Source organism: Microtus oregoni, unplaced genomic scaffold (genome assembly GCF_018167655.1).
Source record: "Microtus oregoni isolate MIOR12 unplaced genomic scaffold, Mior012 000036F_ref0000092, whole genome shotgun sequence".
NCBI lineage: Eukaryota > Metazoa > Chordata > Mammalia > Rodentia > Cricetidae > Microtus > Microtus oregoni.
The window spans coordinates 16,116,206-16,141,441 of record NW_024543095.1 but is presented as its reverse complement, the minus strand read 5'-3'; the positions used below and the strand labels follow the sequence as shown (position 1 = coordinate 16,141,441).

Genomic DNA, 25,236 nt, shown 5'->3' with positions numbered 1-25,236 from the left:
TTCAAATGAGGAGTAGAGAGGAAAGAAGAAATTGACAGAGGTGGTTACTGGGGTTTGTGTAAGGGATAACCAGGTGCCTGACCACTGGTTTTCTGGTCTAAAGTAAATATGCATTTGTACAGACGGCTTGGACCAAGCCTCTGAGTTATGGCCACACCCTTCCAGTGATTCTCTTGAAAGTAAAATTTTGTTGTCTCTATTTTCCTGCGCCACAATGTCAAAATCTTTCATCTGTTTGAATTTTGCTACAGTTTTACAGCTGGACACATTTGAAAATTCACCTTTACAGAACTTCCTGTGCGTTAGAAAACCCGCGAAAGCCAAAGCTGTGGAAGCCTGGTTGGTCTCACCAGGATAAGAGCAAAAAGAGTGTGTGGGGTTCGTAGTTAGAGAGCTCTGAGTGTAAGTACCAGCATCCTCCTACACACCAGAGAGGCCGAGGATGCTCCAAAGTCACTGCCTTCGTCTATGAAACTGACACAGTGGTTTCAATGCCGTAGGACTGAGCTTTGAAGGAGGGCTGGGGAAGTAGCTGAACGGTAGAGAACTTGCCCACTGTTTACGAGGGAGTCCAACCCCCTAGACTCAAAGCAAAAGAACCCAGCCTCTTAGCAAAAAGCACATGATGAGACAATAGATGATTAGCACACACAAAAGCATCACTTATGAAAAACTTACCATTGCAAATGCTCAAAAACATTAATTTTCTTCCCTTACTCTTGCACTAATGTATCGTCCCTTTTATTCTGTTTGAGTTTAAGGCTGAAACACAAAATGTAGTCAACTTCTAGAAAGAGTACTGCCTTGGGATTCAAAATTCACAGTGAAAGAATTCCACAGAAAGACTGGCTTGCTTGCTTGCTTGCTTGCTTGCTTGCAAGAAACTTCGTGTGGACTGGGCTCACTCTGATTTGCATAGCATGGCCATGGGAGAATGTTGCCTGCAGGCAGGCAAAGCATCCCTTTTCTTGCTTCCATAATTAATATATTTTTGTTGTTGTTTTTGTTTGCCTTTGTAGTAAGCGAGTTATGGCCTGATATTTTTGATGATATAAACAAGGCGGTTCTTGTGGGGTGTGGTGGGCATGTGCATTTAACCCCTTACTAGGAAGGCAGAACCAAGAGGACAACTGCAAATCTGATGCCAGCCTGGGCTGCAGAGTGAGCTGAGGCTAGTCTGGGCTACACACAAGACCTTGTCTGAAACTGCAAAAAAAAGCAGTTCCTTGTATTTGTATTTGCAAAAGCAGTGCTCTAGCACAATTCTTTTCCTAAAAACATGTAAAAAAAAATCTCTATAATGATGTGCACGTGGGTATGTGCACACGAGTGCAGGTGCCTGTGGAGACCAGAGGCACCAGATCCCTAGGAACTAGAGTCACAGATGTTTGTGAGCTGCCTGATGTGAAGTGCTGGGAACTGAACTCAGGTCCTCTGGGAGAGCATCTCACACAGTTCTTGGTAGTGTCTGCTAATGCAGCATCCTCTGAGCTCCTTCCCAGCAGCGACAAAGGCAGCAGCATTTTCTTCATGGGCATGATCGATACTCGTCTTCAGAGGACTCTGCAGACCCTTCCTACAGCTTCATCTGTCTCACCTCCCTGTGCCTGTGTGGCCACAGCTCACCCATACAGAGGACCTGTTCAAGTCGTTTGTATGGTCACCTAAACTGCTGAGTTGCTGTTATTGTTCTAAGCAGTGCCCTATTTGCCGCTTGCCCCTCCATTCCCCTCCCCCTTCTTTATGGACTTTAAACTGCCAAGCAGTAAAATGTCTATAGCAACATTTTTTAGACACTCAGGGAAAACAACATGATCTGAATCTAGAACATGTAAGCTGTCCCAGAACTTTGGTAGCAGCTCTCTGATTGCCGAGAACAGCAGCAAAATGAGGAACTGTTTTAGAACAACGAAATTGTAACAACCCCACAGAACACGGGGTCTGTTTGGAAGATAAGACATTTGAAAGAAGCTGGCTGCAAATGGCTAGAAGGATCTGAGCTGTGACAACCTCGAGTACTTGTGTGTGTAAGGGGCAGTAACCAGAGGGGAGAACTTGCAGTTAGGACTTGGATAGGGAGAGAGGAGGGAGGACCCATTAGACATTCCAAGGGTTGAGAAGCTATGACGGCAGCCATGCCTGGACCTCTCAGGGTGTTCCAGGTGTTATCTTCAGCAGACACGCTTGCTGAACGCCTGATAGCTGAATCCATCTTTCCCCTCTTCTTCATCTGCCTTTCCTTCCCTACTGTCCTGTGGCCTGGACACTAATCCCTCTCCTTCCCTCTATACCAGCAGTTTCCCAAAATAGTTTCACTAAAATAGTTTGCCAGATTTCATACCCAGACTTTCTAATTGTGTTTCTTTGGGTAGGACCTATAATTGCATCTATGACATGTTTCCTGGGGATGCAGATGACCTGGGGAACATGCTTGGAGAAGCTCTAAGTGAGGTCATTGCCCCAATGAATGTCCCCTCTCTCTTACGTATATTCACCTATTCCTTGGCTGAACTGACTGGCCACACAAACTCTTAGCCTCTTCCCTTGACCCAGCTTCCTTCTTCACACAATCTCTGCCTTTCCTTTCATCACCATCATTTTTGGGGAGACAGACCCCCCCACTGTTTTCACTGCTTGTGATGTCACCTTACTCACAATAACCATAGAGGCTGCTTTGTGACTGACTCCCCTTTTGCACCTACGGGGCCCGTAGAAAACCCTCTCCAAAGAACCCCTTCCTAGCTTTGTTCTCCTTGAATGGAACAACACTTACACCTGGAGCCATGCTTGCTGCTCTCCACCCCCTTTCAGGACCCCCTTACTAGACCCCTAACCACTCCAGAACAGACATTCCCCAGGACTCTGCCTTGGCCATTTCTTTTAACATTTCAACTCTCAGGCCAGCTCCTACCTCTGGATTTTGATTTCCAGATCTCCCAGTGTGATATTTTCCTGTGGTTTGAACTTCTGTCCCTAACCTCTAACTCTCATCACACACAAGTTTTACCACCACAGGGGAACTGTTCTCGCTCTCCTTACTATCCACACACAGCCATGTCTCTCTCTGGAAAGGTCCCAGATTTGCTTGTTCAGGCCTGGATTACCCCTTTATCTCCCTCTGGAATCACTGCAATGGCCTCGATTTTTCTACCTTTCAAACTCCAGTGTTGGTGACCAGTATATTCTACGGTAACTAAAGAAGCCAGATAGTGGGATAGAAGGTATTAATGAGTTAGTTATATTTTCTATTTCAAACATCTACGGTTTCATGAATATGACAGTTAGTAAGCAAGTCACAACAAAATACTCCAAGTAATGAATTGGAAATTACAAGCATTGCCATTTGCTAGAGCAAATGATTGCAATTTGATGTTTTAATTTTTTTCATATTTATAACGTTCATTGACATGGTTTTATTGCTATAGGAATTTTGTTATTTCCTGACACTGTAACTCACACTATCAACTACAAAATGATAGAGTGAAGGGTGTTCTGATCTAGAACTGTGGAAACGCAGTAGGTAAATAATACCCCAATTCAAAGGCTGGAGCACGCTCAGTGGTGAACTGTTGGAGACTTTCCATTACACCCAGTGGTCATCACAGAGGGTGTCTTCACCAAATTAAATTATACAAGAGAAAAAGAGCCAGAAAACTGAACGGGTCCATTACTAGAAGATGATGCCTATGTCTATCTGGAAGACGACAAAAGAGGTGCTGAGAACTGGTTAGAAGTAACAAGAACTCCTCAATGGGACTGAACAGGCACCACACGGAACCCTATTACTCCTATGTCTATATATGCAAATGATTATTACTAGTTAGGAAATACAATGCTGAGTGAAACAAAGCACTACATAAGCTGGGTGTAGTGATGAACACTTAGCCTCCCAGCACCTGGGAGATGAAGGCAAAACATCGGAAGTTCAAGGGCATCGCTGGCTATGTAGTGAATTCAAGGACTATATGAGGCTCTGTCTTGAATGAATAAATAAAAAAGAAAGAAGAAAGAAAGAAAGGAAGGGAGGGAGAAAAGAAAGGAGGAAGGAAAATACAATACCATACAATGAAGCAGAGATTCTATTTTAAAACCCAACGAAAGTTTCCAGAAATAAAATGAGCATGCAAAATGAACATGCCGGTAAAACATCTTAGAAGAAAGCACCTCATTCTTGAACAGGAAGACTCAGAGTTTTATAAAATGCCAAGGCTTAGGGAATTGATTTATAAATTTTTCCAATCACAACAAAAATGCCAATATCATAAAATTGCCAACAAAATTTCTGAAAATTCTGAAAAGAAAGAATAAAATCAAGGGACTGGTCTTACTAGATAAGGAAATACACAACTAGATTACAGTAAGTCAGGCAGAGTTCACTCCTGAAAATGTGGCTCACAGATACACACATGGGGGATGCAGCTGTGCCCACAGATACACACGTGGTGGATGCAGCTGGGCCCCAAAGATACACACGTGGTGGATGCAGCTGTGTCCCACAGATACACACGTGGTGGATGCAGCTGGGCCCCACAGATACGCACGTGGGAGATGCAGCTGTGCCCCACAGATACGCACGTGGTGGATGCAGCTATGCCCCACAGATACACACGTGGGGGATGCAGCTGTGCCCCACAGATACGCACGTGGGGGATGCAGCTGTGTCCCACAGATATGCATGTAGGGGATGCAGCTGTGCCCCACACATACGCGCGTGGGGGTGCAGTTGTGTCCCACAGATAGATACATGGTGGATGCAGCTGTCCCCCACAGATACACACATGGGGGATGCAGCTGTGCCCCACAGATACACACGTCGTGGTTGCAGCTGTGCCCCACAGATACACACGTGGGGGATGCAGCTGTGCCCCACTCCAGCATCATTTGTAAGGAGCAAAACTCTGTGCACTGGGCTGGAGAGATGGCTCAGAGGTTAAGAGCATTGCCTGCTCTTCCAAAGGTCCTGAGTTCAGTTCCCAGCAACCACATGGTGGCTCACAACCATCTGTAGAGGGGTCTGGTGCCCTCTTCTGGCCTGCAGGCATACATACAGACAGAATATTGTATACATAATAAATAAATAAATAAATAAATAAATATTTAAAAAAAAACTCTGTGCACTGATGTCCATTGTTAATGGCGAGATTTAGGTTCATGTTTCACAACATGACTAATAAAGTCATTTTCAAGTGTCTTGAAGGTAGTTTCTTTCCTTTTAATTTATTTATTTTTATTTTATGTGCACTGGTGTTTTGCCATGATTGTAGGATCCCATGGAACTGGAATTACAAACAGTTATGAGCTGCCATGTAGGTGCTGGGAATTGAACCCAGGTCCTCTGGAAGAGCAGTTAGTGCTCTTAACCACTGAGCCATCTCTCCATTCCTGGTTTCTTTCCTTTTAAAGTGAACTCCTTTGAAAAATGAAGACATTTTCATTGACATGTGTTTATCCCGTGTGACTAGAAAAGTGTGTGTGCATGAGGAAGCCACAGGACAACCTGGTTGTCATTCCTCAAGTGCTCTTTGCCTTGTGTCGTGAGACAAAGTCACTCACATGGAGCGCACAGATGTGATTAGGACTGGTTGGCCAGTGAGCCATAGAGACCTTCCTGCCTCTGCTTCCCCGGTGCTGGGATTATAAGAGCACACCTTCATGCCCAGCCCTTTCCACATGGGTTCCAGGGATCAAATTCAGCCCCCCATGCGTATTAGCCAAATACTTTACCAATTGAACTATGGTCACAAGGCTTGACATATTATTTCTATAATACTGAATTTTGGAAATGCAGAAAGGTTGTCTCTTCAAACCAGAAGACACTTCCTCAGGGAACGCAATATCTCTTGGTAGGAGACTTTGACCTTAGTGAAAGAGCAGTGCACAGAAAGCTCAAAGAATCACTGCAATGTTATCCCGGAAGAATTTTCTGCAGTTTAGGAGTGCCCCTAAAAAACACTGTCCCCAAATGTTAAAGCCTGGCTCCTTTTCATTAAAAAAAAAAAGTACTGCATTAAAATACATTGGCTAACATTCTTGGGGGATCCTTTTGCCAAGGTAAAACTGAAGAGTGTTACAGGAGGTCCTCCCACTCCTCCAGCCTATCGCCGCTGTAACAGAAGAGGAAGGACCAGGGCTCTTTTGCAAACTCGGCAAACCGATCAACGCACTAATTGAGCAACTGCACACAGTAATTTCCTTTTCTTGTATGCCAGGCCGCAAAGGAAGGGACAGGAGCACAGCGTTTCTAGAATTCTCTGCACCTCTCAAGATTCTGTCGCCCTAGTTTTAGACAAACTCCCTAGCAGGTATATTTTATCAGAAAATTTCCTAAAGAGCCCTCAGCTGCCTTATCTCAGTTACCTTCTCCTAACCTTCCTCTTCAACCTGACAGAGAGCAGATAAATGCCTACTCACACTGTCAGTTTGTCTACAGACACGGAGGACGCCCGCCTGAGAAGCCATCCTGAAATGGAAGTCGCTATCTGATGCACAAGCTGCCGTCTGGCTCTCTGGAGCTTGACTTTTCTTCCGCTAAAAACTGTTCGGATCCACGTCTTTCAAATACAAACTCCAAACGCTCGCACACTCTGGGGGCCACAGACACTAATTGCTTCATGGAATGAAAAAAGAAACCACACTAAGGAGAGTCCTTGTCTTCAAGAAAAATCAGCTGCCTCCCTCCCTAGAATGTCAACTCCAAGAAGGCACGGGCTTCCTGGGTTCTGTTCCCCACTGTGTCGCTAGCTATTAGACCATCATTTGGAAAACAGAAAGTGATCAAAATCCCTGTCAGCAAAGGAACAGACCCATAAGCATGGAACTAGCTAGCCAGCACACCAGCGCTAACAGTCTGGGCTTCATTCCACTGAGGTACGAGTTTGAGACCAACAGCAACTAAAAGAAGGAATAAGTGGGATAAAGCAGAAGGAATTGAGCCACTAAGGAAACGAGGTTTTGAAGGACAAGTAGGGGATGAGATTGACAAAGACCTGAGATTGAAACGACAAAGCCAGCTAAGGATGAAAGGATGCTACGGCCGAGGTGGTGTCCTCTCAAGTCTGTGTGCTAAGGTTTGGTCCCCACCACGGTAAAGATGGTGGGGCCTGTAGGAAGTGGGTCCAGCAGGAGGCCTTAGGTCACTGGGGGCACACCTTTGAAGCAGAGTGTGGAATCCTAGATCTCCCTCTTTTTCTTCGTCTTCCTGACCGCGAGGTGAGCAGCACGTGCCGCCATATGCTTCCCGCCGTTGCCATCTGTCTCAGTTCTCAGGGACCCTAAGCAACGTAATCGCTCAGTATTGGACAGACCCTACAGAAAGGTAAACTGAGGATAAACCCTTTTCTCTGTCTAAGTTCAACATCTTAGGTCTTCTGACAGAATGCAAACCCAGGCGGGGTCAGCGAGGGAAGGAGAAGGCAGAGGCTGGGAAGAGTGTGGGGGGGATGAGGAGAGTCAAGAGCAGAAGCTTGGAAAAGCTAACAACCGGATCCTAATTTAACCTCTAACGGAAACAGACTAAAAGGTAGCCGTGTATCTTGAACAGTAACAGCAATGGGACCACTGATTGGCCCTGGTGCCCCCACCCCTGCACAGGTTAAAAACAAACAAACAAAGAACTTCCAAAACTCCTAAAAACAAGTTGGAGAGTTTACAAATACATGTGGTTTCAGGAAGAATAACAAAAGCCACCGCTTAAATTCAGTGACAACTTCCAAACAAACACAAATGGCTGCTTTCCTTAAGTGAAATTTACTCTTACCACCATGGCAGGGCTAGGTTAGTATTTGGAAAGCATAGCTGTTATCTGATGCTGACCAGAGAATGGCTCTATTCACCGGTTCTGGAAGACCCAGAAGCACACAGACGTCAAAAGCTCCAAGTGGTTCTTTGTTCGAGTCACGGTTTTGAAGACAGCTTCAGATAAACCCAACAATTGAGCTGCTGTAAATAGCCTTGCTCTTTCATAAATTCCCCACTATACGTAGACGGCAGTTCCTTTGTTCACACACTACTAACGACTGCTCCGTATTTAGATCCCTAAAGGCACGCCTTGGACTCACTGGATAAATGAATGAACGGCTACGTGGATGGATGAACAGGAGAGCCATCAGATGGCTGTGAGATCCTGGGGATGAGATGGACAGACTGTTTCGTGTGTGTGTGGATCCCTGATGGCCAGCATTAACGGTTCGCACCTTCGCAAGCATGCCTTTCGTATTGAACACAGTGTGGCTGGATTGAAATGTATCAGAGGAAGCAGATGGTTCCCTACTCCCACCCCCTCCCAGACAGGGTCTCACTATGGAGCCCTGGTTGTCCTGACATTTACTCTGTAGACCAGGCTGGCTTCACACTCAGAGATCCGCCTGCCTCTGCCTCCCGAGTGCTGGGATTAAAGGTGTGTGCCACCATCGCCAGATTTAACAGTGTTCTTTAAAAGGGGGGGTGATGAGCATGGTGGTGTACACCTTTGATCCCAGCACTTGGGAGGTAGAGGCAGGCAGATCTCTATGAGTTCAAGCCCAGCCTGGTCTACAATGTGAGTTCCAGGATAGCGAGGACTACATAGTGAGACCCTGTTTCAAAAACAAACAAAAGTTCCAGTAGGCAAGGAAGGAGGTGTTCATGACAGCAGGCTGGATTCACTATGAGCTTAGATGAAACACCTGTCCCAGCCCTATTTGCAAAAGGTCTCTGCCAATAGACACTAATAATGTGTTTACATGATCATTATGAGTCTCTTAAGCAGTGGTTCTCAACCTGTGGGTCGTGACCCCTTTGCGGGAATGAAATGACCTTTTTCACAAGGGTCGCTTATCAGATATCCTGCATAGCAGATATTTACATTACAACTCATTTTTATTTTGCTTCTTCTTTTTTTTTTTTAAGACAGGGTTTCTCTGTGTTCTGCAGGCTGGTCTTGATTTCAGAGAGATCCACCTGCCTCTGCCTCCCAAGTGCTGGGATCAAAGGCATGCACCACAGTTGCAAAATTACAGTTATGAAGATGTAACAAAATAATTTTCTGGTTGGGGTCAGCACAACATGAGAAACTGTACTAAAGGGTTGCAGCATTAGGAAGGTTGAGAACCACTGCGCTAGAGTAAGATATAATGAATTCATCCCCCTAAAGAGGGGCGTCAGAATCCATATGGCCCCGGTCTGCCCTGTGTAAGAGGCAGGAGGAGGTCAGGGGCAGGAGGATGACTGACAGTCACTGTGCTGGTCATCTCTCTGAGACTACTATAAAGAGGAAGGAAGGTTGATAGTTTGGTCTGCTTCAGTCCATGGTCAGTTGGCCACTGCTTTTTGAAGCTACGGTGAGGCGTTCGTTCTATAGGTGCTGGAGTGAGGGGCAGAGGAAGGAACTCATCAGGAAGTGAGAGGGGTAGGGCAGATCAGAATCCTAATATCTCCTCTAAGAGCATACATAGCTCCAAAGACTGAATTTCTTGGCAACACCTCTTGAAGGTTCCAACGGCCTCCAAGTCGCACCCCAGACTGGGGCCCAAGCCTTTATCAGACGTGCTGCTGAAGGACACTTATTAAAACTACAGCATTTACTAAGGACACTGAGTGGGGGAATGGAAGCATAGGGCGCCAGTCACATTTCTGGGCAGCATCTCATTCCTTTCGAAAAGCCCCGTAGGCTCACAGCTCTTAGCTCACGACTTCCCTTTCTGCTTTTACATCTTCTGTGCAAATGAAGTCACAAGAGACATTCAGCTGTTACAAACTTCACGTCAAGCTTTGAAGTGCTCTTTAATAGCAGAAATATTTGGCTCACATGTGAGCTTTGCAGCTACGGTAAATACCTCTTAGCTATCTGTCGCTGCTGTTATTCCACACCTCCAATTTGGAGGAGAAATCCCGCATATGCATTGAGGCGCTAGAGAAGAATACTGAACTGTATCTGAGCTCTTTTGTGAATGGCTCCCTTTAATTTCTTCTCTCATGGAACTAATGCCGTCACTCGCATTGTACTGGTTATGGGTGGGGAAGCAGTGGGCAGAGAGAGGAATGCTCATCGCTGTGCTACTAGCTGGTGACTTCGCTTCCTTAGCTGCTGGAGGGCAAGTGACTGGTCAAGCAGCTCCTTACTATAAGATCACATTTATTGAGTCATTCACCTGACCTCCCTAAACCTCCCCCCACCATGTGTGTGTGTGTGTTGGGATGTGTTTATGAATTATGTGTGTTGGGGGTGTATATGAGGTGTGTGTGTTAAGTGCATTTGTATGAGTATGTATTAGCTGTGTGTGTATGAGTGTATGTGTGTTGGGGGAGTGTGTATGAGTGTGTGTGTGCTGGGGGTGTATAAATATGTGTGCTGGGGCGTGTGTATGAGTGTGTGTGTTGGGGTGTGTATATGACTGTGTGTGTGTTGGGGGAGTGTGTATGAGTGTGTGTGTGTGTGTTGGGGGTGTGTACGGGTGTTTGTGTGTGTTGAGGGTATAAGTATGAGTGTATGTGTACTGGGGGGGGTGTTTGAATGTGTCTGTGTGTTGGGGTGTGTATGAGTGTGTGTGTGTGTTGGGTGTGCTGGGGGAGTGTGTATGAGTGTATGTGTGTTGGGGGAGTGTGTATGAGTGTGTGTGTGCTGGGGTGTGTGTATGAGTGTGTGTGTTTTGGGTGTGCTGGGGGAGTGTGTATGAGTGTGTGTGTGCTGGGGTGTGTGTATGAGTGTGTGTGTTGGGGTGTGTATATGACTGTGTGTGTGTTGGGGGATGTATAAGTGTGTGTGTATTGGGGGTGTGTTAGAATGTGTGTCTGTTGGGGAGTGTATGAGTGCTTCTATATTGGGTGTGTTGGAGTGTGTGTATGAGTGTATGTGTGTGGGTGTATGTTTGTGGATGTGTATGAGCGTATGCAACTACAGGCTACAGGTCAATGTTGGGTATCTTCCTCAATCACTTATCTACCTTATTTTATGAGCTAGAATCTCTTACTGAACCTGGAGCTCACCTGATTGGCTAGACTGGCTAGCCATCAAGACCCAAGGGCATTCCTGTCTTCACTTCCCCAGTGCTAGGATTACAGGCACACACCACAGAACCATTTTTGGTTGTTTTAACATGGGTGCTGGGGATTTGAACTCAGGTCCTAAAACTTGGACGACAAGCCGTTGACCAACTAACTGAGCCATCTTCCAGCCCCGCCCTGCTTCTAAAGTATCTTTACTTTAGAAGACTTGGGATAAAAATGCTTGGAGTGAGACAAAGAACAAGGAAAGAGATATTCTGATTGAGGGAGCCATTATGGGGCTATTAAGAAATCTGTCACTAGAGAAACTCCCAGGAATCCACGAGGATGACCCCAGCAAAGACCCTAAGCAATAGAGGAGAGGGTGCCTGAACTGGCCTTGCCCTGTAGTCAGATTGATGACTATCTTAAATATTATCATAGACCCTCCATCCAGCAACTGATGCAAGCAGAGGCAGAGAACCACAGCAGAGCATTGGGCTGAGCTCCCAGAGTCCAGTGGTAGAGAGGAAAGAATGAAAATACGAGCAAAGAGGTCAAGACCATGATGGGGACACCCACTGAAACAGTTTACCTGAACTAATGGGAGCCTTCCAACTCTGGTCTGACAGCAAAGGAACCAGAGTAGGACCAAACTAGCCCCCTGAATGTGGGTGACAGTTGTATGGCTGGGGCAGACTGTAGGGCCACTGGCAGTGAGACCAGGATTTATCCCTACTGTTTGTTCTGGCTTTTTGGAACCCCTTCCCTCTGAAGGGACACCTCGCTCAGCCTAGATACAGAGAGGGAAGGCCTTGGTCCTGCCTCAAAGCAATGTGCTAGACTTTGTTGACTCCCCATGGGAAGCCTTACCCTCTTTGAGGAGAGGATGGGGATGGAATGGGGATAGTGAGGGGGGGAGGAAGTTGGAGGGAGCAGGAGGAGGGGAGGGAGTGGGAAATGGATTTGGCGTGTAAAATGAGAAAAGATAGGTTTCTTTAAAAATAAATTTTAAAAAACGCTCTGAGTTTTTACAGAAGGGGAAACTAACCACAATTAGTCTGTGATAAAAGCAGAAAAGGAAAACAAAACAAAACAAACCCTCCCCCCCCCCAAAAAAAATAAAGAGAAAACAAGCTTCTCATTAGGGAATAACAAGCTTCTCATTAGGGAATCCTGTATGATTATTGAAACGCAATCTCTATGTCTTTATGTCCTGCCATGTATCAGAAAAATACATTTAGAAATAGCATTCTTGAGAGGAGACACATCTGACTAAAGGCCAGGCACTAAGCATTTGGGAGCTGCCCTGTGCCAAACAGCAACATTTTACGTAACTTAATAATTTCATGAAGAGATAACAGAAAATTCTATTGCACGTCCCAAGTTAAACACTTGACATTTCATTCTTTAAAATGCAACATTTTAGAAGTCTAGATATGTTTATTAATTAGTGATTATTAACACTCAGTAAACAACATTGTGTCTTGTAAAAACACAATCTCACTGCACAGCGTGAAGCTGAAGTCTATCATTCCCTGATTGCATATGCTGAAATACACTCATATGCTCACAAATGACCTTAAGCACTAAATAAATGTAGATGGGAACAACATAGAAAATGCACTTTTGATTGATAACTAAAAGACCAGGTTGAGAAGCATGTCCCAAAATGAAGTCTTTTCCAGAACGAGATGGAACCATAGAGGCTTGGCTGAGTCTCCCTCCTGAGTGCTCAGATCACAGACATATGCCATCGTGCCCAGGAGCACTTTGGTTTTTATCCATTGTGTCTGTTCATTCAACTGTCTTTCTCAAACTACACAGTCAGGGTAGGCAAGTGTCCTCGATATAGAGAAAACCTAAAACACTAAGGGATGCCAGAGTAATAGTGAGAGATGAAATAATTCCAAATGGAACTGTTACTGTAACGAGATCTGCAGTTAAATACGCAAAGGGAGACAGATACAGCCATTTCGTGCATACTAATGGTGGCATTCTCCTTCTAGGTCAGCTGGCCACAGGGTGGGCATCACACAGCGTGCAGTGGTTCTGCCTGGGGAAGCTGTTCTCCTGCTCTTGAGAAGAATGGACAGAATCTAAAGGGACAGGACCCCTGGACTGGTAAAACCATCAATAGATCAAGATGTCTTAGGTGCCACACTATTGATGGCCTGGGCCAGATGCTTTCGTAGTTTGAAAGCTGACAATGAGTGATCTCCACCATGAAACATCAGGACCAGCAAAAACCAGTAGCAACATTGTCCACTCTGACCCCAAGTCATGACAAAAATAATTATTTAAAACAAAAGTTCCCAGGGACTGCCAGAATCCTCTAGGGGTGCAAGATTGTCTATGCAGAGGGTCACTGGAAGAAAGGCACTGAAGAAGGCCTCAAGCTGGGCTTTTCTCAACCTCACTCTGCATAATCTTAGCCAGAAAGTGGGCCAGAGAGGTGGCTCAGTGGTTAGGAGCACTGGCTGCTCTTCCAGAGGACCCAGGTTCAGTTCCCAGAACCCACAAGGCAGCTTATACCTGTTTGAAACTCCAGTTCCAGGGGATCTGACACCCTCACACAGACATACGTTCAGGTAAAACACTGATGCACATAAAAAATAAGATGAATTATTCCCGAGCCACGAAGTGACCCTAACTCGGCGAATAATACATTATTTGAGTGTTCTATACAATATGTAGTTTTGGTGTTCTCAGCTACGGAGTGTCTGTCTGCCTGCCTGAGGGGAGTGTCACAGAACACACGTGCAGTGCTCAGAACGGTGCCTGACACACAGTAAGTGCTCAGCTAACATCATCTGTTATTACTGGATTAATCCATAGCATCACGAAAGCAGTTTCAGCTGAGATGTTTCCAAGCAGATGGGAGGCAGAAGGATATCTTACCGGCTTGACACTTTCTGAGCCTTAAACACGCCCGTCTTCCGATTGCTTGTGATGATGCTGCCCACATCTACAGGGCACAGTTAAGGAAACTTTTGCAGTGGCTATCAGCTGACTGAGAAAGAACCTGAAACACACTGGCTTCTTACCACAATGCGATCAACGCAGAAAAAAAGGGAGCGGTCGATGCTGTAGCGTGAAATGCCAACTTACCGCTGGCAAGATCTTTTTGGACTCCAGCTTGCAATTTTACTGCCCATGGAAGGAGCATCTAGGTAGCATCACGGCAGGATCCAGAGGGTATAAGCTGGAGGGCACAGCTGGGGAACATGAGCTGCTACGCCACTTCCCCAGGGCAATCAGGCATCCAAAGACAGATGTCCTTCAGTCAGTGAGGAGAGCAATAGCTTTCCGAATTGAAGTGGTTCCAATCTCCTAACCACCTATAGGGGAGGGGAGAAGAGCAGCAGGGGCGGTGTTGGAAGGAGGAAAAGAAAGGTGGAGAAAAACTTGGAGCATCTTTGGGAGAAGATGCAGCACCGGTGAAGAAAGCCATCCTAGTGAAGGGTCCCTTGAAGAACTGCTTTGGCCTCTGGCCATGTGCTGGTGAAGAAGACTCATGCAGAAGAGTTACGTTTATATTAGAGAAACTTTGCATGACATCCAAAGACCCTTGGGAAAAATCACATCTGGTTCAACATCAGGAAAAGCTGGACTTCAGATCTACAAAGGGCAGCATGGATGTTTATGATCGCTGCTATTTCTCTCTTTGCTCTGGACTGACAAAGCCTTCTGAATATACTAACACCCAGAAACTCCTGCAGACTTATTTTCTGTACTGACCTCTGTTCCTGGCTTCCCCTGGTTTCCTAACTTCTGAATACCCCCACCTTCTCATGTATTAGACACATTTCCTCTAAGACGCCTCGCAATCCCTCTTCTGGAGGAAGGCAAGTTTAAATAAACAAGGACTCAAAGAATTCTAGTGAAGGCTGCAATCTGAATGAAATTGGGCCCATGGGGAGGACACCAGGCAGACAGCGATGTTCCCCTATTGCTCGGAAAAACAGATTTCCTGAATGTTCAAAGCAAACGCTGGCCAAGATCTCCCTGCCAGAACAGAACTGCAGGATTCTTAAACCCAAAGCTCTGCTTGAACCACCAGGCACACCCATTCTTCTCCGAGTGAATAAGCAGGTACTGTGTGATAGGGAGGAAAAATCAATTAGGTCCCCTAATGACGGGCTTTGTGGAGGTTTACAAAAGTGCCATAATGCAGACTTTTTTTTCCCCTGGGTGAACTTTCCTGTATGCAAATTAAATACCGTTAAATTACATTCATTAAAAAAATAAAGGAGACTAATTTGCCTACTTGTTTTGATGAACTAAAATGACACATCGGCCTACAGTTTCTGTCTATTTCAGGAGCGTTCTAGATGGAATAGATTGCAGGAAAGGACGCCTGACATCTTCCTTCTGAGGAGCACAAAATTAGTAGAGTCAACTGACAACTGTTTTTTTATTAAGTCCCCTCCCCTAGCCACACCCTATTCTGCGTTTCCATGGCACCCAACTGCCTGCCATTCTGTGCTGGCACACCTGTAGCGTCCCATGAGTGCATGACTAATCTATCAAGCAAAACATATTATTTTGTTAGTGGAGGTAATACTTTTTTATAAAATAGTCTCAGGGAAGCTAAATTATATAACTCGGAAAACCTATTAATAATTTTTAGTAAACATCTTAACACTATATACTTTATACAGTTGAGAAACCCGTGACGCTGGGTGGTCAGGCTGGAGCGAGCGTGGTTATTTAAGTTCCAAGAAGTTATTTTTCTTAAAGGGAAATTTCACAGTGGTATTTAGGCTGCTTTATTTTTAGAACAGGGCAGAAAATATATTTTGAGGTTTAGAAGGGCTTTTAAAAATATATCAAGAGAATCACAAGAGAAAAGACGGCAGTGCTGTGTTAAAACATTACCTGAAGAGATAAACTCTGATATTCTCCCTTCCTCCCCCCCCCCCCCCCCTGCCATAGGTCAGATTTTGATGGTCTTTCTGGATGGCACTGTGTCCAATAATAGATTTTATCAATTCCCTGTGTCACCTCGGGGTAATAAAGGAAATCCAATCAAACTGAGTCAATATGACCAGGATAATGTTCAACACAACAGACCCCATCGTGCTCTGTGATCTGCATCCACTTTCCAGAAGGTCTCAGTGGGAGGGGCTGGCTGGCTGCCAGGGAAGCCTTCCTGTGGTTTCTGGATGAGATGGGACAGGGGGAGCTGTCTCAGTCCCCTTGACAAGGCAACTGCTTATGGCTCAACAGGAGCCAGATTTCTACGTCTAGTGTCCTTCTAGAATGCTCCGGAAATGCCAGGAGGGATGCTTCATTTCAATTATCTGTTTATTCTTAAAATACATGCTCATATACAATACCAACAAAGGCCTTTTAAGTCAATTGTATATATTATAGGTATATAAAATACGAATGTCACTGTGTAACCGGTAATTGTATGTATCAATTGTATATACATTGGGAATCAGCTTATTATTTTTAAATTATTTATTTTATGTGTATGGGTGTTTTGCCTACATGTATGTATGTGTACCATGTGTGTGCCTAATGTCTTTGGAGACCAAAAGAGGGCATCAGATCTCCTGAGACGGGAGTTACAGACAGCGGGGAGCCATCATGTGGGTGCTGGGAATTGATTCCAGGTCCTCTGAAGATCACCCATGAGCTATGTGTCCAGCCCCAGTATTGTTCTGTAGAAAAAGATTTCATTTTAAATTATGTATTATGTGTGTCTGTGTGTGGGCATGTGGATGTGTGTGTGCCCTGCAAAGACCAGAGGTGTTTAATCACCCCTGGAACTAGGAACCAATCTGGAGTCCTCTGGAAAAGCAGTAGACACCCCTAACTATTGAGACATCTCTGCGGCCCAGTATTGTTCTTTGAACCAAAAAATGTTTGAAAAATAACACTGTGATTCATGAGGCTTTGTCTTTTGATTCATATTATCTTTGATTTCATTGGGGAATTAAAAGGGAGGGAAGAACACTAAGATTATAGCATAAATCCTATTTTTTAACTATTTTTCTTTCTTTTTAAGATTTTATTTTTATGTGCATTGGTATACACATTGTCAGTGAGAAGGTGCCAGATTCACTGGAACTGAAGTTACAGGCAGTTGCGAGCTGCCATGTGGGTGCTGGGAACTGCTCGTCCTCTGGAAGAACAGCCAGTGCTCTCAGCCTCTCCGCCATCTCTCCAGCCCGACATAAATCCCATTCATTTTGATCTAAATGACTTTTTAAATGTTCAAAAGCGGCATTTTTTTTTCTGATTTAAGGCAACATACTCCCCTTTTCTGTTCTGTGTTGTTTTTTCAGACAGGGTTATTCCGTGTAGCCCTAGCTGTCCTAGAACTTGCTTCACAGACCAGGCTGATCAAACTCAAAGATCCGCCTGGCTCTGCACTACTCTTAAATCTGTTCCTTACTTCAACAAATCGAGAGCAGACACCAAGTCTGCTAGCAATGACACCTTGCCGCTTATTACATTTATGCACGACAGGCCTTTTTTTCCGCCCCCCAACATCAGGTGCTGAGGACATACAAAACAACACTCACCCACGTATTCTCACCTGTGGTGAACCAGAGTCATTTAGAGGCCTGGCAACAGGCCGTGCCATAAGAACGAAGCTGGCTTCTTATGCTGCTGCGTGACCACGGGTCCAATGCCTCTGAGCTCCAAAACTAAATAGGAACAGTGCTATCTATCTTATAGATATCATAAATTAGATCTAGAGGTATAAAATATATCTCTATATAAATGGTATATATAGATATATATCTATATAAACTATATATAAATGATACATAGATAGAAAATATATCTATTTTATAGATATCATAAGTGATATCTAGAGATATAAAATATTTCTATATAAATGGTATATAAATATATATCTATATAAACTATATCATATGAATGATACATAGATAGAAAATATGTCTAGTTTATAGATATCATAAGTGATATCTAGAGATATAAAATATTTCTATATAAATGGTATATAAATATATATCTATATAAACTATATCATATAAATGATACATAGATAGAAAATATATCTATTTTATAGATATAATTTTAGTAAGTCTATTTTATAGGCTTATGGGGTCTCCCACAGGACAGATTCAAGACATAGTGGGTGCATAACTCATGCCAAGTTTATCATTTTTTGAATAATCCAACCTAAAATGTTTGGTGGAATAAAAAGGCAAGTGGTTGCCCCTAAACTGAAGCTTCACACTGAGTCTCTCCTCCGAGGGCTCAGAGTTAATTATGTGACTATTTACCTTAGATCTGAAAGAAGTGCAGGCATCAACCAACTTTTGCCCTGCACCCTTTCTATGTGGCACCATGTTCTCAACATGGTAAAAGTTGTGTCCCTAGCGGGTGGGGACGTACTGTCTTACTCACCATTTGAAAGGCTAGGCTGTGGCTTAAGGCTGGAATGATTGCCTCCCGTGCTGGAGGCCCCAGCTGGCAGCCTGGGGAAGGGAAGGGAGACGCCATCTGACCACTGCACAGTGAGGCTCATAGGGCTCACGTGTGCCGCACAGAAGACGGAAGGCTGGCGTCACAGGACGATGGCCTGGGATTTGCAAGTTCTCTGCCAGCCCCAGCACAGGCTGCACCACACCCACGAGGCTCTCCACTCATTCATTACACAAGCCAGGGATTCTGTTTTAAAGATGGCAAACCTGGGCATCTCCTGTAAAGAGTCATGGGATTTACCTGGCTTTGGAGACTCCTAAGCCCTAAGTTGAGTCTGTGCACATAAACCACTGGGATAAGAACACAGAACACTGCTTCAAGCACAGGAAGATTCTGAAGATAACACTATAGATGTTGATGGGCCGAGGTTGGGTGTTTGAGGCGGATCAGTTAGTGATCATGACCGACCAGGTTGTTTTATTTTCCTTTTCCTCCTGTCTTCCTTCCCTCCTTCCTTCCTTTCTTTTTTGCTTTGAGTCAGGGCTGAACATAACCCAGGCTGGCCTTGAACTCCCCATCCTCCTGCCTCCAGCTCCCAAGTGCTAAGATTATAGACAAGTACCCTATACCCCAGTTCTACTTCTACTCAACATGGCTTGCAGGGGGCTTTGCAGCAACCAGAATTTAGCCTGCCATCTTCCTTCCCTTTTCTTCTCCCATTGTGTCCACTAGCTACACACCTAAGTAGTTACTATATATGAATAGTTAGGGGCTTCTTCCCTTACTGCACTAAAAGGGAAATGCCAAAGGGCATTTTTGTATGCTGTTTTAAAATAAATTTGAGGGGTTGGAGAGATGACTCAGTGGTTGAGAGCACTGGCTGCTTACTTTGATCGCCAGCACCACAGAGTGGTTTATAACCATCTGGGACTCCAGTTCCAGGGGATCTGGCGCCCTCTTCTGGCCTCTGTGGGCACCAGTTATGCACATGGGGCACGGACATACATGCAGGTCAAACATCCATTTACAAAATTAAAATAATAATAATAAAAACAAAATTGAGAACTGGGTAGACCACATGATCCCATTTTCTTCTTCTCCCTTATGTTCTTGTGGGGAACAGAAGAAATGGTATCTTTAAGGAAAGATGGTTTTCAGGATGGGGATTCCTGGATTAAAGTCAGTACTTTAAGGACTAAGAAAAACTTCAAGGAAACTTACTCATGAGTCTGAGAAAATATTCAAGATATAAAGTTCATTTTAGCTCAATTATTATTATTATTATTATTATTGTTGTTGTTGTTATTTAGATAAACCTCTTTGCAGTGAATCTCAGATCCACGGCTAGCTTCCCAGGGTCACGGCAGAAAGATAAACGGGCACACAATTGGCTAACGTGCTTTTGTGATCTATAGATCCAGACCTAATCTCTCTGTTGTCTCACATATTAAAAATAAAACAAGCTGAAATAAAATAACAAAACATTCTATTCTTCCTAAAGAATAAAAAATAAAAACCAGAATAGCAGAAGCGTAAAGAGACTAGGAAATAAACTGGTTGGATTCATTCCGTTCAGAAGCTGAGGACAACAGAACAATTTTAAAATGATGAGACTAATACACAGGCGAATACGCAGGCGACGAGTGACTGCCAGGTTGATTTTTATCATTTCTCTGGTGTGTTCATTTGTTTCTTAATGTGCTCATCTTGCCCATTAAGAATAATTAGCAGCTTTGCTTAGAGATTTGTTGGCTTCTGGCAATGTTTCCCCCCCCACACACACACACTTTTTTTTTTTGTTGTTGTTGTTGCTATTGGCATCCACCTTTCCTTTTTAGAAAGTAATTTTTGGGTAACTGCTGTGTAATTTGGGCTTCCTAAAAATTTAAGGGAAAGACATAAACAGTGATTTCTAAATGAGTTGTTTGATCTATATGCATGGGCAGTATGCGATTTGGTGAATGAGCTGTTCTTCCAGAGGGGGCACACAAACGGGGAGGGGATTCACTCATATTAACCTCACTCAGCAAAACAGATTACAAGGCATGCCTATTGTGAGCTGTTTGCAAATCAAGAACAACATTAGTATTAAAAGCAGGAAGCCACATTGCCAATTTTAAGGCTTTTGCATGCTTTTTTCTCTTAATTAAAATAAATTAGATCTACTTACAACAGAAAAAGGCACACAAACATGGAACGAGCCATCATAAAAACCCAACCCTATCAGGAAGGTCCTAAGAGATGAAATAAAACGCAGGGCCAGTTTGGGCTGCATCCTGAAAGGACCTACTTCATCTGCATTGTAAGGTTCTCCCTCCTGCCCTTTGGCACCCCGCTATATTAAACCCATTGTAAAACCCAGCACAATAAAGCACTCACGGGGCCGAGCCTCTGAGGACCAAATGTTAAAAATCCATTTTCTTGGGAGGGGGCTGTACCAATCATTTCTTTGAAAGGCCGGCAGAGTGAATGGCAGAATCTGAGATTTCCTCTCTGATTTCAAGAGCTGGCATGGCATCTCTACTGCTTAAAGCAAAGGTGCGATAATAATTAATGACATTAACCTCGCTTCTCTCCTTTGGACACTCTGTAGTATGTAGTTCAATCATAATTTTAGTACAATTAAATTTACATACGGATTCTGGATGCTCCCCACAGTTTGATGATAAAAAGTTCTAATTGATTTCTGGTGCCTTTAAATAAAGTCACTTGGTGACTTCAGTCGGGGGGGGGGGGGGTAAGATCCAAGGGTACTGGGCCCAGTCTGAAAGTTTCTGTAGCCAAAAGATCTCTTTCTTGTTTTATATCCCTGTCTTTCTAAACTCAGAAAAACACCATGTGGGCTGAACAGGTATACCTGAGAGCTCCCCTCGCTCTGTGTTCCCTGACAAGGAGGAGCACAGAGAAATGATACGGGCACAGAAGAAACCAGAAGAAAGAAGCGTGACTGGAGCAGCAGTCACCTTCAGGAATATTTAGAAAAACTTGCCAGTCTCAAGATCATGATTAGAACCCTACGTTTAAAAAAAGGAAGCGCCTTTTGTGATCTCTTTCCCTGGTGTGAAAGGCAAAGACTGTGATTGGCTGTTTTCCCTTCCTGAATTTTTTTTTTTTAAAGAGCTGTCAGGCAATTAGCTGGGTGGGGCTCTGCAGAGCTGCAGAACAATATTAGCGAGCAAGCTTCTCAGTCCTCCTTCCTCTATGTGAGGAGCTGATGGAGCTGCTGGGAATTTTATTTTCGAAAAAAAAATTACAGAGCAGAGGAAGGAGGAAAGGAAATCAAAAATAGGCTTTATGTAAAATGCCACAAAATTCAAAGCTACTTCAAGTCTTTGAAGGGCCTGAAAATTCAAATAAGGGTCCTGTCTTCCTCAACATGTCAAAAAAAAAAAAAAAAAATTCAAAGCAAACAGATCTTCCACCACTTTTCCTCTCAATTTCTAACGGCTGTTAACGACGCCGAGCACATCAGCGAGGCGGCTAGAGTAGCCATAAATTGTGCTTGCTTCCTTAGTTAAAGTACAGTTCAATTTCCTGAACTCTGTGTACATATTAGGAAAGCGTAATCTAATATAATGGGGTTTGAACTGTAATGGCATAGCAGGGGAAAAAAAAAGAGATAGCATTTTAATCCTAAATAAAAGGAGATCATGAAGGAATGATAGCTGTTTCCAGTGGGGGAACACAGGCAAGTCCTTAGCAATTAGCATAGGTCCAGTACAGCTGGCGTGTGCAATATTACAGGCTTGGAAGCTAGACATGAATATTTCCAGGCAACACCAAATAAAGTAAATAGCAATTTTAATCTGTGTTGGGCTGGAAGACCTTACTGAAAATAAAGAGCAAGAATGCTTCGAAATTATGAAATAAGATTTTGAATTGCTTCGAGAGGCGCACAAAACATCGGCTCCTTCAGTGAGAAGTGTCTGTAAGCCCTAAAAAAAGAAACACATGCAGTCGACCGCAGTGAGTCCATATATTTCTAGTTTTTCTTAATTACTGATCATGTGTATGGGGAGCTCTTTTTTAATGCCCTGTGCTGTCTTTCTTTCTATCAATTGTTACTCAGCCCGGGGTGGTGGTGGGGGGGGGGGGTTGGGAATGAGCACAACAAACCGGCTTTCTATCTGAATAAGGATACTTCTGATGGCCTTTTCATTCCCATCAGTTAACAGAACTTCTTTGACATCTGCAGAAATAGCAACCTGGAAAGAGAAAAAAAAAAAAAAGAATAGAGCAAACAAGGAGCAAATACGCTTGTCTATGCGGAAGTGAAGACAGGAGTGACAAGCCTTCAGTATCATGCTACCTCACCTATTCCTCTGTAACAATCTTCAATCTTTTTTCATTTTATGTCTGCATTATTTTAATCATTCAATCAAATCAGTCAATACTTTTATCATTCCATTTGCGGGAGCCTCTATCTTGCTATCATTCTGTTGGGTAATTGCATTGTGACAGCGGATGATGGCATTCTGAGAGGCTTTCATTTGTGGGCTCCTGTTTATCTAGTAGAGCCATCATACAAGGCTGTCACTCTGCCTTTCAGCCCGCTGCTGTCTGGCTGCCTGATGCCCTTCATATAACTTTGCATTGCAGGCAGATGGCTTTGTGAGGCTAATTTTTTTGTGAGCTTTGACATGCTCGCACATTGGGCTGTAACCTCGACACATTGTATAAGAGCGACAGGTTTGTCAAATGCCAATCAGGGTAACAATATGCTTTTATTTGTAGAGACATAAAAACTTGTCTAATGCACTGTGCTGCTACATAATATCTCCCGAATACATGACTCAGAACCCAGAGAATGGGGAACGACGTTCCTGAATGGCCAATCTAATTCAAAAGAATCTAATTACGGAGCGCTCTGGATCATGTTTGTTGGTGTAATAACGCAGGCAAAACATTAGCAGCTATCTCATGCGCTCCAACTGTGATTCGCCAGGCTATTCCTGTATCTTAGCAAATGGGACTATAATCTGAAAAAAAAAATGCTTTCGCTATGGCAAAGAAAGACTGTGCGAGGCCTGGAATGTCACAACAACCGATATTGACTACACTGAGGTAAAATGTCTCTGCTCATCGAGGCAACCATAAAATCAATATGATCCGAAAGTAAGTCAATCTAGAAGGTCTCTCAAGACCCGGCAGCTTGACCGCAGCTGATGCTGTTGACGGTTCTCTGACCCAGCAGTTGGAGGCCCTGGAACATTTTTTCTTTTGTTCCTCCCTCTGAATGGGATTGGAATTGAGAAAAGACCTACCATGAGCCCAGCCAAGCATGTCATGCCACCCCCGAGCTCACACACAGCAAGGTCCCTGAAAGAGAGAAAGAAACGGTAGAACCCATACAAATGAGATGAAATGGTCAGAGCCACATAGATGTTACAGGAACAAATCGCCATCTGCGGTAAGGACGACACTACCGGGGAGTTGTGGAGACGCGACTGGGCTACCTCATGTCGTTTTGCGTTTTAAAAATAATTATGAAATAGAGAAGTCACAAAGCAGGCAAACCAGTGGGGGTCCCTTCATTAGTGTTCACTGCAACGTTGCCACCGCTGAGCTGAAAAATCCGAGAAGGTTCCCTTTCTCCCCTTGTCAATGGTGCTGTCTTTTAGAACTGAACTAGCTAGAGTAGCGAAAGATAATTGTCAGGAAAGGATAACATTGTTAACCCACATTCATGCCTTCAAAACCAGTTAGACGAGTAAACGAAGAATATATATGAGTGTGTGTGAACTTAGGTTAGAGTCACACACAACATACAAATAAATGCAATCCTGTTTGTTTTTTTTTTTAATTCTTTAAAGAAAGCTGAAACAGTTTGGAAGCTGAGCCACCCCCATAAAGCACAATTACACAAAGAGCATTTAGCAATTAACCCTTAGATCACAACTGACCCCGCACAACTGCAACAAATAAGCGAGGCAGGGAAGGCACAGGGTTAAGCCAGCGGACCTGAAGTCCCGGCTGGGCTCAGAGGGAAGGCTGGGTGCGCCATTCTACACCTACCTTCCCCCTTTGGGCCGAAATATCAGCCCTCAACGTGTGACATTCTCGCCCTGGCCCACTGCTTGCTGGCTGGAGTTTAAGCATAGCGAGATTAGGAAATGCCAGCCTTCAGGGCAGCCATGTAGCCCTGATCGAGGGCTACCCTCTTTAGCTGTTCTATGCTTAGGGTCTTAACACTGTTTCTTCCTCCCAGTTTGAGAAGTTGATTATCCCACGAGAGCAAAATGAAAGGGGGGGTGGGGAAAGAGGACATTCATATTAGGAAATATTTGAATGTGTATTTAGTTATTCAAAGCAATCACAGACTGCTTGGTAAGTATGGACCCAAAGAGCTTCAAAAATTACATGACATCAACCCAAGCATGTAAGGACATATGGTTAAAACACACCATGACCACCAATGGTATGTTATGAAACATGATGGACTATTAGGGAAGCATATATAGGATGCTCATAAAAGGACAATAAAAATGGAAAAAAAAAACTTGTACTTTCTGGTTGTACCAAAGAGCTCCAGAATTTTTAAGTAAAGAATCTTTCCCCCTCTTTCCTAAGTCCCAGGAAATCATGATTTGATACATAACACATATTAACAGTTGAGATTATTGATTTCTTTAGTATAGTAATTTATATTATACATATTGTTGAGGACACAAGAAATACCTTTAAAACTAGAACATCTTCAAGGAATAGCCATGAGGCATTTGTCAAAAGCACAGGTGACTTCCCCAGCAGAAGTTAAAGAATGTGTTTATCGTGGGGACCCTTTTCTTTTTGACCTTCACAATCAGCAAGGATTGATTGCGCCTTCCCTTTGTTTCCCCCAAATCAAAGCGAAATAAAATGCCT

At 43.9% G+C, this 25,236-nt stretch overlaps 1 protein-coding gene across 3 annotated transcripts in view; it reads right to left on the bottom strand.

Moving 5' to 3' along the window:
- Camkmt (calmodulin-lysine N-methyltransferase) overlaps positions 1–25,236 on the bottom strand; it is a 392,778-nt gene that overhangs the window by 36,812 nt on the left and 330,730 nt on the right. The window contains exons 5-7 of one of the 3 annotated variants that reach the window (XM_041631281.1): positions 23,637–23,691; positions 22,514–22,577; positions 13,861–13,927 (exon numbers count right to left, since the gene is read on the bottom strand). The exons of 1 other annotated variant lie outside the window; for it this stretch is intronic. In XM_041631281.1, the coding sequence (XP_041487215.1) occupies positions 13,861–13,927; positions 22,514–22,577; positions 23,637–23,691 (186 nt within the window). Of the gene's footprint in view, positions 1–13,860; positions 13,928–22,488; positions 22,578–23,636; positions 23,692–25,236 lie in introns of all 3 variants that reach the window. One more of the 3 variants, XM_041631282.1, reaches the window with a different exon arrangement.